Source organism: Nuphar pumila, chromosome 7 (assembly GCF_984573655.1).
Source record: "Nuphar pumila chromosome 7, dmNupPumi1.hap1.1, whole genome shotgun sequence".
In the NCBI taxonomy this organism is placed as follows: Eukaryota; Viridiplantae; Streptophyta; class Magnoliopsida; order Nymphaeales; family Nymphaeaceae; genus Nuphar; species Nuphar pumila.
Genome location: NC_143255.1, coordinates 113,367,149 through 113,385,574, shown reverse-complemented (window position 1 = coordinate 113,385,574; position 18,426 = coordinate 113,367,149). Strand labels below are relative to the sequence as shown.

Genomic DNA, 18,426 nt, shown 5'->3' with positions numbered 1-18,426 from the left:
GGCAGCCAGCACTTCAAATTCGCCGAGATACGACTGACTTTTGTAACAATGAAACATTTGGTTCTTCTGAGTGCCCAAGTCAGGACAAAGCTGAAGAAGAGAAAAGGCGTAGAGGTGTTTTGTTTTGTTTTTTGCTTATGATAAGCTGTGAACAAAACTACTGTGCTTATTTTTTTATTTTTTTATTTGTTTCCTGCTTGGATCCATAAAAATTTTGCTCTGCTTTTTAAATACTTTGCACAATGTTGATTGCTGATTCTTCCTGTAGCATCTTTTGAGATGATGAGAAAGGAGCAACAAAGGGCCTTGCAAGAGAAAATAAAACAAACTCCAAGCAAGCAAAACACACAGCTTTCATGCTTAGACACATCTGAAGATGCGATAAGTCTTCAAAGTAATAATAGAGTGGATGATCGTGTTGGACTCCTTTCTCAGAATAATCATGTTAAGTTGTCTCTTCCACAAGCTTCTGCATCTAGACCTTTGGTGCCACCAGGTTTTGCAGGCAATCTGGCAACAAAAACTCCCGTGTTGTCTGCTGAATCTGAGGTAGTTATGGTTGTGAATTTTTTGTAGGTTCTTTCTTTTCATATTTTTTTAAATTGTATGTTGTGGGTTTTAAACCTTAACTATTAGGCTGTCATATCTTATTGTGTTTGTGTTAAAATTGGTTATTCAATTTCTAAAAGACAAGATTCTGAGTTGTGTACATCTTTTGGTCATAAATATGACATATGGATTTTTCTGTGACCTAATTATGTATGTGTTTCAATTAATTGCAGTCTGGAAGATCCATGGTCATCGAAGGGCGCCTAGCTACAAATGATTCTACGCTCATGAATGAGCCAGTGGTAGATCAAATAAAAGAAAAATGCCTGGCTACAGATCTGGAAGCCGGTATGAAACAGCATGAGGTTGAGAGTGGTAGTGCAGCTTCCATTAATGGGATCGAGAAGCCTGTGTCTACAATATCATCTCTGGAAGTTTCTGGGTTGCCCTTGGTCCTACAGATTGCATCAAATGAACTCCCAGATCAGATAGATGATACAAATACAGATTCTGCTCCTGGTAAAGCTTCTAGCTTTGAGAGTAAAATTGGAGTTTTGCATGAACATTCCACTTCTATTCTGGAAAAGCTGTTTGGGAGTGCCATGAAAATTAATGACACTGGCTTGCCTGTTCTTCCTGAGGTACAAACAAAATCTTCAATGACTAATATCCTAATGGAATTCTGATATAACCAAACGAACTCTTATGGATCCACATATGAATGCCTGCCTTAGTGCTCTGATTGTTCAATGGAAGTTCTGTTTGCTTGCATGTTTGCGATGTCCTCTTTGTTGAGATATGAAACTCTGCTTTTTCACGTGTTGGTCAAATCATATATTTCCTGTATTTCATATTTTAGGCATGGACGAATTTGATACTTTATGGAATATCAATTTAGTTTACATAATATAATAGTTTTCTTTCTGCTTGGTGAATCATAGTTTTCTGCTGTCTGGTTATTGTACTTTTCTGTATAACATATGCAAGTATCAGAGGCACATCCTTGGAGGTTACCACAATAAAATTCATCTCAAAAACATAAGAATATTGATGTGATGGGAAAAAACTTCAAAATCAGAACATTCTTCACTGTCTATGCATGCACGTTGTTTGTTTTCCTGTGGATGTGATGCAGGGCAGGACCCGATTGGACCCATCGTGCCACCCGATCCGCCACAAAGGGCAAATGACCGGCTTCACGTGTATGACCCCCTTGCAGGTACGGAGCCGCGACGCAGGGAGGTACCCCTGCGCACCTACTCCAGGCGTGGTGGAGTTCGCACGTCACAGAGCCAGCAGTAGATGGAAGTTGACCCGGATCGCGGTTCGGGTCCAATCCTGGACCCGCGACCCGGGTCCAGTAATAGCCTTTAAACGGCCCTCTCCTAGGGTTGCGTGGGGCAGAGAAAGTTTTCAGCCATCATTCTTTTTTTTGCTCTTGATTATTCTTGGTTACCTGCATTCTGTTTACCATTTTATTTCCTTGCTGTTAGTTGTGTTTTTTCCCTGAATATTGGAACTTGTTGAGATTAATAAAAGTTGAGCCACACCGATTCACGGTGGGCATCTGTCTTCACTCCTCCTCCGACGTGTGCTGCATCAAAGTGGTATCTGAGCCGGCGTCCACCTTCATCAGCGAGATGACTCTTGAAACGGGGACCGATCCGGTACGAAGCGACGCGCGTGAGGAGGCTGGCAGCGAAGATCCAATGTTGCGCGTAATGGACGTGTTGACGAAAATCCAGGAGAATATGCTGCGAATGAGTCAGGATATCGCCGGTCTGTCGAAGCGGCTGGATGGGTTTGATGATCGCATAACAACCTTCGAGTCGCACAAGGGACCGTGTGCAGTACCAGGCGCAGACCTCGCTGATGGTGCATCCGCAAGTTTGAGTCCCAATGCTGCAGAATCCTATCAGCCGACGCCCATACAACAGGGATGTATCGCTGCCTTCCCACCAGTTCCAGCGTCCATGCCTGACCTGGGCTCCTTTCAACAGCACCAGGGGATCTCGGCGAGCAGCGACTCCCTGGTAATGGTACCTCATCCCAGGCAGCGAGCACTTGCGTTGGTATCGCAGGTGGGGCCGAGCCTACAGGGCCCCAGTAGTATGCTGGGTCCACCTGCAGGCCCCGACTCGTGGTCGTGTGTACCTACGACTGCGACGCAGGTCGACCCGAACCTGCAGGGCCCCAGCGTTGCGTTGGGTCCACCTGCAGGCCCCGACTCGTGGCAGGGCTTCACGTGGGCTGCGTCGCAGGTCGAGTTGGGTCGGCAGGGTTCCAACGTCACGTTGGACCCTGCTGCAGGTCCGGGTTTGTCAGCCCGGCTCGGGAGGGACTCAACTTTCCCTCCCGACCCCACACGGGGAGGCTCCGTGATCGCACTCCTACGGGCGGGAGTCGGCTAGTCCCTTTTGATTGGGCCAGACCCAAGAGGAACCAATCCAGTTTTCGCTGCAACAGGGCACAGACCTGTTTCGCTGGGACCAGCCGTTGGGTCTCAGGGGGCGGGTCTGGGTCTAGAAACCCTTTACCCAACCTACCTAGTTGGTTCCGGTTCGCGGGCTGTCCCGAACCAGATCCAACCTATTAATTTTGACCCTCAAAATAGACCCAATGCCGACCCAGACCCATATCAGTCCCGGACGGAGCTCCAGTTTGGATTTGAACCGGGTCAAAACCAGACCCATAATCTTATGGATCGTTGATCGAGTTCAAACCAAGCTCGACCCTCGATCCAACCTATCCATATCTGGGTCCGGCGAGTAGTGTAAGAATGGGCCTGATCCACGTCCCATCGGGCGAATAAACCCATCAATATATCCACCAGGCCCGGTACCCAAACTCAAACCAACCTGTCAACCCAACCCTGACCCAGAACCCAATACAACATCCGACCCAACACCAAACTCCTAATCCACACCCATATTATACCAACCTGTTAGAAAATGACATATATATGTATATACTTGAATATATATATATATATATATATATTTATATATATATATATATACATACTTTTCGTAATACAAGAGTATGTATATGTATATATATATATGTATATAACTATATATTTAAAGTATATACTTATATTCTTGTAATACTTTTTTATTTATTTATTTTTGTAATTTTATTTCTTTCTTATTTTTTGTCTTTTTGTCAAACAGTCATAATTGACTAGAGCTGTTGGACTGTCAAAACAGCCAACAGCCTTTTTGTCAGGTTCTGTCAAACAGTCAAAATGTTGACTGTTTGAATAGAGCTGTTGGGCTACTCCCAACGGCTCTAATTAGAGTTGTTGGGAGTAGCCCAACAGCTATTTTAATAGCTCCTCTCATGTAACCTCTCTATAAATAAGGGCATGCTGCCCATTGTAATTTATATACAAAGGTAGAGGGTTTTACCTCTCACATATTCAGATTCAAGTGCATTTATGCACTATTCTTATGTTTGTGTTGTGGAGCATTTTGTATGCTATTTTGGTTTACCATATTGGGTGAATGTATGTTTTGTCAAGTTGTTTGTAGACTTGATTGTGTGAAAGACTCTTTACATGGTATCAGAGCTTGGTGTATGATCAACCGTGCATTGGTGAGCTTCCTCGTAAAGCGTGCCTTCTTTCTTTCGTGATTGGTGGTTCCTTTTTTTCTTTGGATTCATCATGGGTGAATTTTTTCCGCACAATACAAGCAACTCCAACTTCATTCCGCCATTCAAACTTGAAGGAAGCAACTATAACATTTGGGCGGGACACTTGGAGACATTCATCAAGGGTCAAGGTTTGTGGGGATTTGTAAGAGGTACTATTCTTGAACCCACTCCCAAAATTACATTAGGTGAAAATGACGTTGAGACTAGTCTTGAAGAAAAAAACAAAGCCATGGAAGAATACTACAAAAAATTAGATGAATGGGAAATGAAAAATGCCAAAAATCTTTCATGGATGCTTAGTGGAGTTGAGACAAAAATTGCCTCAAACCTTTTGTGTTACAAAAAGGCAAATGAAGCATGGGAATATCTTAGAGGTATGTTTACCGAAAAAGATATGGCTCACAAGTATTATCTCCAAGAAAAAGTTAGAAACATTAAACAAGGAGATAAGAATATAAGAGATTATTTTATGGAGTTATCTTCCATTTGGACCCAACTTGCCCAATTTGAACCCAAATGGGAAGGAAAGTGTATAGAAATGCGGAGAGTTCAAGTTGAAGAAGAGAGACTTTTCGCTTTTCTCTATGGTTTGAGACCCGAGTTTGAACAAACAAGGGCCTCCTTGCTATCATCTTCATCACCTCCTCCTATTCATGAGATTCTCACTAAACTTAGTGGAGAAGAGACTAGGCTAAACATGAGTAAAAATGTTAGTGTGCTTGCTACTTCTAGCAATGGTCAAGAAGAGTATTGCGCACTTGCCGCATCAAAACCAGGACACTATATCAAGCCATATAAACCTCATTTTAATAAGAATCGAGGAGAATCAAAAATCATTTGCCATAATTGTAATGAGCCCGGTCATATTAGGCCTCAATGTCCTAGATACAAATATAGGCCTCAAGAAAAGCGTGTTGCGGCTGCACCATCAAAACAAGATGAAGATACTTTGAATCTCAAAGATCTCACCAAATCATTATCTCAACTGACAGAGGCATTACAACCACTGCTTAAAGGATCTACCTCAGGAGCGGCCATTGCAACCTCTGCTACTCCTGGTATGTGCTCTTGGCTTCTTGATTCAGGAGCTTCTTTTCATATGACCCCACATAGATCTATACTATCCGAATGTCAACCTAATTCAAATGCATCATTTGTTTCCACTGCCGATGGTACTGCCTTGGAAATAGAGGGTGTTGGAATTTTTAAAAATGATTTGTCAAAACATAACAACTTTTATATTCCAAAAATAAGACTTATACCAAAACTTCATCTTAATCTACTTTCTGTTTCTCAAATCTCGGATCATGGATGTGATGTCATTTTCTCATCAAGTAAATGTTGGGTGCAGGATCGCCAGTCCGGGAAATTGATTGGGGAAGGTTCTAGGCAAGGAGATCTCTATTATATGGATTTCCTTTGTATTCCAAAGGAATCATTTTGCAACACTGCCCAAACAAAAGACATACGGACTTGGCATCATAGACTTGGGCATCCAAATATAAGAAAATTAAATTTTGTACCTATTACCAAGAATCTTTGTAAAGATAATTTTGAATGCAAAGAATGTTTATTTGGTAAAATGAAAGTCTTGCCTTATGGTCAAAGAACTTTTTACTCCTCAATGCCTTTTGAATTAGTTCATTCGGATGTATGGGGTCCTGCTCCTGTAGCCTCTAAAGGCGGATTATCCTACTATGTTGTGTTTATTGATGACTTCACTAGATATTGTTGGATTTACTTTCTTAAGTATAAATCAGATGTATTTGCAACCTTCAAAACATTCCATAACATGATTAAAAATCAATTTGAAAGTAAACTCAAAATTCTCAGAACTGACTCTGGAGGAGAATACTTGTCAAATGAGTTTAAACAATTTTTAGAAAATGAAGGAATTTTACATCAAAGATCATGTCCTAGAACCCCACAACAAAATGGAGTTTCAGAAAGGAAACACAGACATATTATGGAAACTACAAGAACTCTTTTTATTGCTAAAAATGTTCCAAAAAATCTTTGGGCTGAAGCTGCATTAACCTCAGTATATCTTATAAATAGGATGCCTTCCAAAACTTTATCTAATGAAATTCCTTTTGAAAAATTATTCAAATATGAACCTGATTATCAAAGACTGAGAATCTTTGGTTGCAAATGTTATGTTTTGAATGATAAAGGAGATAAACTATCTTCTAAAGCTATTTCCTGTGCGTTCATTGGTTATTCAGAAACAGAAAAAGGATTTAAATGTTATGATACCAAAAATGATAAACTTCTCATTTCAAGGAATGTTAATTTTGTTGAAAATGAAAGTGGATTTGAAGAAAACATGTCGGAAGACATAAACTCTGATTATTCTTTCTTGTTCAAACTATTGTCTAATGATGAAAATATTTATGTAGAACCTCTTATTGAAAATAGAACAATAGTTGAACCAATAGTATACACTAGAAGAAATCGAAATGCATTCAATGAAGGTGTAAATCAAAGTAATCATGAAGCATCAGAAATTCCTTCAGAACAAACCACTATTCGTAGATCAGAACGAACCTCAAGAATCCCAAATAAATTTGTGTCTTATGATTCATTCTCTTCTAAACATAGAGCATGTCTTATAGCTATCCACTCATATTTTGAACCCTCATGTTACAATGAAGCAAAAAATTTACCTGAATGGATAAAAGCTATGCACATAGAATTAGAAGCTCTTAAAGATGCTAATACTTGGGAAATTCTGGATTTACCTATAGGAAAAAAGACAATAGGTTGTAGATGGGTTTTTAAAGTAAAAACCAAAAGTGATGGATCCTTGGAAAGGCATAAAGCCAGATTAGTTGCCAAAGGATATTCTCAAGAATACGGAGTAGATTACGAAGAAACTTTTGCTCCTGTTGCCAGGATGACCACTGTTCGAATGCTTGTAGCTATTTCAGCTATTAAAAATTGGAATATATTTCAAATGGATGTTAAAAATGCATTTTTAAATGGGAATCTCAATGAGGAAGTATATATGGATATTCCACCTGGATTAATAATTCCTTCAGGTAAAGTGCTTAAATTAAAAAAGGCATTATATGGCCTCAAACAAGCACCTAAAGCTTGGTTTGATACTTTTAACAATGTTATTACAAGGTATGGTTTTAAACCATGCTATACTGATACAGCTTTGTTTATCAAGAACTCTTCTGCTGGTATTATAATTTTACTTTTATATGTTGATGATATGTTAATTACAGGTAGTGACAAGGAGGGAATCAAGAAAGTAAAACAATTTTTGAAAAATTCTTTTGAAATGACAGATCTTGGGTTTCTAACATACTTTCTTGGTATAGAAGTTTCATACTCTAACCGAGGATACATATTGTCACAAACAAAGTTTGCTTCAGATATTATTGACAGGTCAGGACTTTCAGATGATAAAGTTGTTGATACTCCAGAGATTGTTGGAATGAAAATGCGAGCCGATGATGGAGTTCCTTTGGACAATCCAACTCCCTTCAGACAGCTAGTGGGATCTCTTATGTATTTAAGTATTACAAGACCAGACATAGCCCATGCTGTACATATAGCCAGTCAATTTCAACATGCTCCAACATCAGCTCATATGAGTGCAGTCATGAGAATTATTAAATACATCAGAGGCACTATAAATAAGGGAGTCTTTTTGTCCTCTTCTTCCTCCTTAGATCTTATTGCATATTCTGATGCTGATTGGGGAGGAGATCCAAATAACAGGCGCTCAACAACTGGTTTTTGTATATTTCTAGGTGAATCTTTGATTTCATGGAGGTGCAAGAAACAACAAAAGGTGTCATTATCATCTACAGAAGATGAATATAGAGCAATGGCAACTACTACTATGGAAGTCGTGTGGCTCAAACAACTGATTTCAGATATGGGGATTCACCTTCAGAATCCTACAAGATTGTGCTGTGACAATAAGAGTTCGATATACATTGCTCGAAATCATACATTTCATGAAAGAACTAAGCATATAGAGATGGATTGCCATTTTGTTCGTGAAGAATATTTGAAGAAGACTATTGATCTTCCCTATGTGACATCAGAATATCAACTTGCTGACTTCTTCACCAAGGCACTATGCTCACCAAGATTCAACTTTTTACTTGACAAACTTTCGGTGATTTCACCATAAGTTTGAGGGAGACTGTTAGAAAATGACATATATATGTATATACTTGAATATATATATATATATATTTATATATATATATATACATACTTTTCGTAATACAAGAGTATGTATATGTATATATATATGTATATAACTATATATTTAAAGTATATACTTATATTCTTGTAATACTTTTTTATTTATTTATTTTTGTAATTTTATTTCTTTCTTATTTTTTGTCTTTTTGTCAAACAGTCATAATTGACTAGAGCTGTTGGACTGTCAAAACAGCCAACAACCTTTTTGTCAGGTTCTGTCAAACAGTCAAAATGTTGACTGTTTGAATAGAGCTGTTGGGCTACTCCCAACGGCTCTAATTAGAGCTGTTGGGAGTAGCCCAACAGCTATCCCAACAGCTATTTTAATAGCTCCTCTCATGTAACCTCTCTATAAATAAGGGCATGCTGCCCAGGGTTTTACCTCTCACATATTCAGATTCAAGTGCATTTATGCACTATTCTTATGTTTGTGTTGTGGAGCATTTTGTATGCTATTTTGGTTTACCATATTGGGTGAATGTATGTTTTGTCAAGTTGTTTGTAGACTTGATTGTGTGAAAGACTCTTTACACAACCCTACCCGCCAGGAACCCAAGACCCACCCGAACCCTCCACCCTACCTTGGACTTCTCGTCATCCCGGTACCCCAATACCTGCCGCAGATGGTGCCCACCCACGGACAAGCCAGACCGAGACAATATCAGCAGGAACCGGCGCGCCCTGATCGCCGACCCCCTATCGGTAGAGTTCGTCAGCACCAGCATCCAGGCGATCAGTACCGCACAACGAACAATCAAGCAGTATGGGATGACGACATTTTCTGGAACGAGCATCCTGCAGGAATGGTGGAGCCTCGACAACAGAGAACACCAGAACACTCCTCCACTTACGGAGTGAAGTTGGATCTTCCGGAGTTTGCAGGGCGATTCGACGCAGAGCAGTTCTTCGACTGGTTATATGTCGTGCAGTTCTTCTTTGACTATCACACCGTCGCTGAACATCGTCGTGTCTCTCTAGCGTCTACTCGATTGAGAGGCCTAACACAGACATGGTGGGTGGAGCTGCAACGATCGAGAGAGCGGCAGAGATTAGAGCGCGTACAGTCATGGGAGGAGATGCAAAGATTGATGCAGTCAAAATTCGTGCCTTCAGATCACGCCGAGCGAGCCTACAAGGAGTACCTGACCCTGCGTCAAGGCTCCCGAACTGTGGCAGAGTACACTGCGGAGTTCCATCGTCTTTTCCTGCGTGTGCAGATCGAGGAAACAGCCCGCCTGCAGGTCACGAGGTACATTTCAGGTCTCCGCCCTGCTATTTCTGATGATTTTAGTTGTGTCACAGTTGAGACATTAGATCAGGCCAACAGTTACGCCATGAACGTCGAGGAGAAGTTGAAAATGAGGCAAGAATATAGGACTTCCCGTAGTGAACCCACCAGTCGACCTAAGTCGGGTTTCCCAACCAGGGGAGCAAGCTCCCCTAGTGATTCAAAGCCTAGAGCAGACTTTAGTAAACCTGACCAGTCCGGACCAGCTTTCCATACCCGGTTCAAAGCCAAACCTAGTGAGTCGACCCTTCGTTGCTTTAGATGTCAGGAGTTAGGGCATGTCGCGTCTAAGTGTCCCACTGTGAGCAAGAACACCCATCTTGTTGAAGGTATTGTAGAGACCACATCTGAGAGTGAGAATAAGTCATTAGTTGAAGACGAGGATGAGAGGGAAGTTATAGAGTTCCACGGTAACGTCGAAAGTTTGTTGTCCATCCGTCATGTGTTGACCACACCCCGAGAACCGGCCCCATCGAAGTGGTTGAGGAATATCATTTTTAGGACCCGGTGCAACTATGAGGGTCACGCTTGTGATGTTATCATTGATACCGGAGCATGCGAGAACATGGTGTCTGAGAGTGTAGTTTCTACCTTGAAACTCAACATCGAGAAGCTGTCCCAACCCTATAAGATGGCCTGGTTCAAGAAAGGAAACAAGGTTCCCATCACTCAGCGTTGCCTAGTCCGGTTTTCCATGGGAGAACACTACCACGATGAGGTGTGGTGTGATGTAGCCCCTATGCACGCGTGTCACATTCTTTTGGGAAGTCCCTGGCAGTTTGATCGCCAGACAACTCACGATGGCCGCAAGAACACATATTCTTTTATCTTTAATGGCCATAAGATAGTCCTTCTTCCTATCAAGGAGACTAGGTTTCCCACCGTGGACAAACCTGAGCGAGTCCCCAGGCTAGCAGACCTCTCGTACCGGCTTTTCTTGAACCATTGTCAGGAAGACGACTATTGTTATGCCCTGGTGGCGAAGCCCTTGATGAGTTCGTCAGTCTCCATCCCCACGGACGTCGCCCCTCTTATAGAGGAGTTCCGCGACATTATGCCGGATGACCTACTTGATGGATTACCTTCGACATGGGTAGTCCAGCATGCCATTGACTTTGTGTCGGGGTCGAGTCTACCCAACCTTCCCACATATCGCATGAACCCCTTCGAGCATATCGAGTTATTATGACAGGTTCAGGAATTACTGCAAAAGGGTTTCATTTACGAGTGTTAGCCCTTGTGCAGTACCCGCCTTACTCACTCCTAAGAAAGATGGGTCCATGCGCATGTGTGTTGATAGTCGCGTGATCAATCGCATCACAGTGAATTACCGTTTTCCCATCCCCCGTTTGGACGATATGTTTAATATGTTATCTGGTGCCTCCATTTTCTCTAAAATAGATTTAAAAAGCGGGTATCACCGGATTCGTATACGGGAGGGGGATGAGTGGAAAACAACATTCAAGACACGTGATGGGTTGTATGAGTGGTTAGTCATGTCGTTTGGGTTATCTAATGCCCAAGTACCTTCATGAACATGATGACCCAAGTCTTGCGTCCGTGTATTGGGAAGTTTGTTGTTGTCTACTTTGACGATATTTTGATTTATAGTTCGTCATTGTCCGACCATTTGAGTCACCTGCGTCAAGTCTTAGAAATCTTGAGGAAAGAAAAATTGTATGCCAATGCGAAAAAGTGAGTTTATGACGTCCAATGTCGTGTTCTTAGGTTTTATTGTGTCATCCGATGGAGTCAAGGCTGACCCCGCAAAAGTCCACGCGATTGTCGATTGGCCTACCCCAAAGACTATAGAAGAGATTCGTAGTTTCCACGGGTTAGCCACTTTTTACCGACGTTTCGTGAGAAATTTTAGCACCCTCATGGCCCCCATCACGGAGTGCCTAAAGGGTACTAGCTTTCATTGGACGCCCGCGGCTGGAAAAGCCTTTACGATCATCAAAGAGAAAATGACCAGTGCTCCTGTCTTAGCCCTCCTTGATTTTAGTGCAATCTTTGAGGTTGAGTGCGATGCCTCCAAAGTGGGAATTGGCGCAGTCTTAAGTCAGAATCGTAGACCTGTTGCCTTCTTTAGTGAGAAGCTGACTCAGGCCAGGTGCCAGTACTCCACTTACGATGTTGAGTTTTATGCCGTTGTACAAGCCCTTCGTTATTGGAGACATTATCTCATTTATAAGGAATTTGTCTTGTACACGGATCATGAGGCATTGAAGCATCTGAATAGTCAAAAGAAGTTGAGTGCTCGTCATGCCAAGTGGGTCAGTTTCTTGCAAGAGTACACCTTTTCGATTCGCCATCAATCTGGTACCCTGAACAAGGTGGCTGATGCTCTTAGTAGGAAGAACAACCTTCTGATGACTATGTCAGTGCAGGTTATTGGTTTCGAGCAGTGCAAGGAATTATACCCCACCGACCCTGATTTTCACCAAGTATGGGAGGAGTGCATCTCTTTAGATCGCACCATCGACCCCCGTTTTAGTATTCATAATGGTTACCTCTTCCGTGGGAACAAATTATGTGTGCCTGATTTTTCCCTTAGGCTTCAGTTGATTTCTGAATTACATGAAGGAGGGTTAGCAGGGCATTTCGGGCATGATAAGACGTTCGCTCTGTTAGATGAACGATACTTTTGGCCCAAAATGCGCAAAGATGTTGTCAAGTTCATTCAAGGGTGTCATGTGTGTCAAGTGTCCAAGGGTCATCGTCAGAATAATGGTCTGTATATTCTGTTGCCCATCCCTGAACGGCCGTGGGAGCATGTATCCATGGATTTTATCGTGAGCCTCCCCAGAACGCCACGTCGTTTTGATTCAATTTTAGTCGTTGTTGACCTGTTCTCCAAAATGACTATTTTTGTCCCGTGCAAGCGAACCACCGATGCCTCTTTAGTAGCGTCCTATTATTTCATGGACGTTGCCCGCTTCCATGGTCTACCCCACACAATCACTTCGGATCGTGACACGCGTTTTATGAGCCATTTTTGGAAATCGTTATGGGCCTTGTTGAAGACTAAGCTTCAGTTCAATAGTGCGTACCACCCCCAGACCGATGGCCAAACCGAAGTTGTGAACCGCACCTTAGGTAACTTGTTACGGAGCCTAGTAGGGGAAAATGTCAAAACTTGGGACCTCGTATTGCCTCAAGCTGAGTTCGGATATAACAATTCCATTAACCGTTCTACTGGTAAATCTCCGTTTCAAGTGGTGTATGGTCGGTCACCCACCCATGTCGTTGACCTAGCCCCTGTGTCAGATCTTCCAGCTCCAGCTCCAGATGCTTTTGATGCCGTCAAATATATGCGTGACATTCACAGACAGGTCCGTGCCAAACTTGTCGAAAGCTACGAGGCCTACAAAGCTTTCGTAGATCAGAGTCGTCGTGATGTCCAGTTTCATGTCGGTCAACTCGTCTGGGTTTACTTGCGTCCCGAGCGTTTTCCCGTAGGCACCTATAGCAAATTAAGTCATAAGAAGTATGGCCCTTTTAGGATCCTTCGGCGATTGGGTTTGAATGCCTACCTCCTTCAGCTGCTCGATGATTGGCATATTTTCCCTATTTTCAACGTGGCTGATCTCTATGCTTACTGTGGCAACAACAAGTCGTCAGAGCCGACTTTTTCCCAACCAGGTGAGAATGATGCAGGGCAGGACTCGAATGGACCCATCGTGCCACCCGATCCGCCACAAAGGGCAGATGACCGGCTTCACGTGTATGACCCCCTTGCAGGTACGGAGCCGTGACGCAGGGAGGTACCCCTGCGCACCTACTCCAGGCGTGGTGGAGTTCGCACGTCACAAAGCCAGCAACAGATGGAGGTTGACCCAGATCGCGCTTCGGGTCCAATCCTGGACCCGCGACCCGGGTCCAGTAATAGCCTTTAAAAGGCCCTCTCCTAGGGTTGCGTGGGGCAGAGAAAGTTTTCAGCCGTCATTCTTTTTTTTGCTCTTGATTATTCTTGATTACCTGCATTCTGTTTACCATTTTATTTCCTTGCTGTTAGTTGTGTTTTTTCCCTGAATATTGGAACTTGTTGAGATTAATAAAAGTTGAGCCACACCGATTCACGGTGGGCATCTGTCTTCACTCCTCCTCCGACGTGCGCTGCATCAGCATGGTTTTGAAAGCTGGTTGAGCATTATTAGCTATACTAAAAAGATTGATGTAGCAGATTTATGGAACTTGCTGATAAAGTTTCCAAGTCCGTTTCACTAATTTCTTTAGGATCAGGAAATGATAGCGAACCTAAACTGAATCTTGATAAATAGATCCGCAATCTATAAAGAACCGTTTCTAGAAACATCAGACACTGCAGCTGCTGCTTTGAGAAATGAAAAAGAAATGCCTTCCAAATTGCTAATCTTAATTCCTTGATCAGGTTGAATAAGACAATCATGTGACCATGATTGTTATTAGATGGTTGTGGTATCTTGATTAGCAAGTTCTCAGATCTCAGCTTTGGAGCCCATGTCCATATGCTATTTGTGTTACATTTTGCCTTATTTTATTTCTGAGGCTGGAGAATCATTTCATTTAATTTTTTTTGCTTTGTTCTGAATCCTTCTCTTTTCAACCTATGCAAATTGATCAATATCCTTATGCTTTTACTTTTACTTTTGCTTTGCATTTGTTAGAATTTTATTTATGTCATGTGATGCACTGTATACTCTGTGATTCCCCCACAATCCATTTCTGCCCTATGAAAAGGCCGAATTCAATGTTGTTCCCTTCAATTCTGTCTCTGTTGCCCACTCTGCTTTTAGGTGTTTTTGGTTCTACAATTTCCTACTAAGCTGCCATCCATATTCCAAAGTTGTTCATTGAAATATTAAAAGTTTAGTGTAGTTTATGTGTTATTTCTGTATGTTCGTGGACATGATTGCTTACTGTTTGCCATGATTAATGCTATTGTGCTCTCTTGGTTTTTTAAAGCTTAACAATGTCTTGTTTTTCTATGTTGGATCATACATGTTAAAAGGTTCATGCGGTGATGCCATGCATTTTATTTGTTATTTCTTTATCCTTTTCATTCTTTTGGGAGCACTTAATTGGTTAACACCTCCATGCCTACTCTACACAGGGCAACAATATCTTTGTCGTTTAGATTTTTATCTGAAGTTTTGATGTGATGGTCTGTATTGCTGCCTGTCTTTTCTGCATTTCTATATTTGTTTTAATCTTTATTCTTAATTATAGAGTTTCTTATATACTACAGATGCATGCAAAGAGCCACGTCTTTGGTTTTTACGTACTAACTATTTCTGCTTATTTTTCTTGTTAAGGTTCCTGTAAAGACTGTTGATAAAATTCTTAGTATGATGATGTCAGAGAAATTTTATATAAACCGTTCTGTAGATAAATGGATTTTTGTATTTGAGATTGATCTGGATAAATGCATCTTTTTGTTTGAGATTGATCTGAAAATGCCTGTGTTATTTAACAATTCGGTTACTTTGCAGCCATCTGTTGTAAAGTCTGAAGAGGAACCGTGGCATCCAATCAACCATTCCTCAAAGTTTGCCCATTGGTTTCTTGAAGGTAAGCTTCACATTATTTGGTAGCAAATGCTTCTCTGAATACTCCCCATACTATCATTATTTTGTTCATCCATTTCCAATTTGATGGCTGTTGAATTGCTACAGACATAAAACCTGCAGTGGATCAGCACCCCTCCAAAGATGAAGACTTGCTGTCTCTGTTTGTGAATAATGAAAAAGGCATGTCACAAGATACTGAAACAAAGAAAGGCCTAAACAATGCGGCTACCATCTTCCCTCTAGAAGAAGAGAGAAATCTTCAGGAGCACGTAGTACACCCCCTGATTACTGCAGTAGGTGGTGCTTCTGAGCCATTGCATTCAGATAAACCAGATGTGAGATCAAGAGTGCTTACTTGTGAGGACCTAGAACAATTTATCTTGGCTGAAGCTAATGCTTCCCACACTAGTGTACAGTCCCCTATGCAAGGATTCTTGAATGCCTCCAATTTGGGTACAGCGCCCCAGCAAACAGATGTGGATGACCAAGCGTCTCAGCATCTTATTTTGCTGTTACAGAAGGGAACAGGCTTGAAAGAACCTATTGCACCAACCAAGGTAGAGGATAGTACGGTAGTGCCCAGTGCACATCCTATGCCTGGTGAAGGCGTTCAACTTCCTGAGAAGACCTTAACACTTGAAGCTCTTTTCGGAACAGCATTCATGCAAGAGTTGCAGTCAGTGCAAGCTCCAGTATCAGTGCAAAGAGTGTCTGGAGGGGGAGGCATTAGGAATACCAATGATTTAGACCTGTCTGGTATGACCCTTCTAGCTTCTGATATCAGTTCTGCTTCCACTGGATTTTGCAAGACTGGGTCTACGAAAATTAATTATGACAGTATCCCAGCAGCGCTGTACCATAGTGGGGAAAGAAAATCTGATACAAGTAAAACTAGTTGGCTGGGCTTAGATGATCCAAAGGAAAGCATCAGGCCGAAGGTTGCATCTGCCTTAGAATTTGAGGATGAACCTGCTGATAATACTGTAGGAATTCACCTCCCAGAAGAGGATAGTCTCATCATGGTTAGCAAGCCCCCAACCACTGAGGCTTCAAAGTTTCTGTTATCTGGAATTGCATTGAAAGAAAACTTTTTATCGTCAGCCATGCCAGTTGATATCGTGGATAAGTTCGCCGCAGTCGATACCACACTTAAAGGAGATGGATCCGTGATTCCCGGTATGGACCCCCGACCCCTTCAAGACGTCCTGCGAGAGCCGTTCAATATGATGGGACCAGAATTTCAATATCAGCAACAACCTTTCGGTGGACAGTCCTTTCCTCATTTTACTATTAATCCACTGAGGCCACCTTACTCACCGCTAGAACAAGATCTCAGCAGGAATCAGGAAAAGTTTATGGGGCCCAACGACAGAGTCCTTGATCTTCGACATCCCTTCCCCCCTAATGTGCTTCAGCACCCCTTCCATCATAATGCAGGCATACCAACAAGGTTTGAACCTCCCCAGCATCCAGCAATGCAGCACCTGATTCCCAGCAATTTCCCAGGGCCCCATCTACTGTCACCACTACCGGCTGGTGTGCCGCTGCAGCATCAACCAGACATCGATCCCTTCAATAATCACATGGCTGCTTTCATGCCAGAGCTCCATTCCGTTCAAGGGTTCCCTTTTCATCAGAGACCTCCAAATTATAACCATATGGAGGTACCCTTCCCAGGTGTGAAACCAGTTCATCTGCTTGCTATAAGAATTGCGTTTTCCACTTTATCTCCTAGTGATGTATGCATTTATTTATTTACTTTATTGTGGTACAGGATCTACTGGCAGAAGTGGCCATCCAGAAGGGTTGGAGAGATTAATTGAGATGGAACTGAGAGCAAATGCTGGTAAGAAGCCTCCATTTGTACACAATCGTGGACCCTTTGGTTCTGAGCTAGACATGAGATATAGGTACAGATGATGAAAATCACCTGCTCCACTGCCCTACTGTACTCTGGATATGGGACTCCTACTAAAGTTTCAATTTCAAACACTTGTGTAGAGAAGGTTTGGTTTGATGCTGTATTATAAAATTTCAGTCTGTTTTCCCTATGCTTCTTTCCCACCAGAAATATTGATAAGTGAAAAAAAAAGTACAGGAAATTGAGTCCATATGCGGTGCTTCTGTTTAGTTAATCTGCTGTGCAACCAGATTTGCGGTGCTTCTGTTTTCAAGATTTTCTGGAAAATAATAGATTTTAATTTATCACCAGATTTTCTTTTTGCTGAAAATCCCAATAACGAAATTTGTGGCTATGTTGACAAGTGAACCTCGCTCGCAACGATTTTGAGATTACGAGTGTGTTATGCAAATAGCACAGTGAACTTCAGACTGCATCAGCAACCCTCTGCCTGGTTAAACGAGAAGCTCAGCATTGCTGCTAATCCTATAGTTTATGATCCACTGTAACAAGGGCCAATGTGGTAACTCTGACCTGATAAAAAAAATCAAACTAATTTCTGTGGGACCAGGTGTGTAGCCCACAGGAGGGTGGATTGGGGGTTAAAGGGCGTGACAGAATCCAATATCTACCTCCCAGCCAAGTTGGGATTGATGATGGTAAACAATGAATCCTCGCCGTTGATTGAAATGGTAAGAGCCAAGTGGCTTCCTTTTGGTTTAAGGAGGAAGGATCAGGTGCAATGTAATTGCACACTTTTAGTGTGCTGCTGTACCTGATCACCTTCCACCATTGCTTGGCCCGCACAGCTGACAGGATGTAACCTAAAAATGGAGGGTGGTCAGGTGCAGCAGCACACTAAAACTGTACAATTACATCGCACCTAATCCTCCCTCTGGTTTAAGGGGGATGTTCTCAATGGGTCCCACGGTTGGCGTAGCCTGTTGACAGGGATAGAAGTGGTGAGGAAAGGCATTACATGGAAGTCGGGTAATGGTTTCAGTTAGTTTTGGTTTGATCCCTGCGCGGACCAAAGACTCTTTAATTTCTCACTTATCCCCCCGTTGACTAGGGAGAGCATATCTGGTGATTTGTCAAATCACTTTGGGTAAGTGATCTGATGTCCTCACCGTCCATTATGGTGATCAATGGTCACCATTATGGCTGCCAAGGGTGTTGGCATCAGACACTTTTTGGTAGGCCCCACACCTTGCACAAGAGACTGTTTGATTGAAACAATGAACGGTGGA

General features: G+C 42.2%; 1 protein-coding gene across 3 annotated transcripts in view; it reads left to right on the top strand.

Annotated features, from left to right (window-relative positions):
- LOC149832990 (uncharacterized) overlaps positions 1-17,387 on the top strand; it is a 30,193-nt gene extending 12,806 nt beyond the window's left edge. For all 3 annotated transcript variants that reach the window (XM_090014828.1, XM_090014827.1, XM_090014829.1), the window contains 6 exons: positions 6-114; positions 269-549; positions 783-1,190; positions 15,199-15,277; positions 15,382-16,953; positions 17,051-17,387. In XM_090014828.1, the coding sequence (XP_089870954.1) occupies positions 6-114; positions 269-549; positions 783-1,190; positions 15,199-15,277; positions 15,382-16,953; positions 17,051-17,196 (2,595 nt within the window). In that variant the 3' untranslated portion in view covers positions 17,197-17,387. The remainder of the gene's footprint in view (positions 1-5; positions 115-268; positions 550-782; positions 1,191-15,198; positions 15,278-15,381; positions 16,954-17,050) is intronic.
- The last annotated feature ends 1,039 nt before the right edge of the window (positions 17,388-18,426 follow it).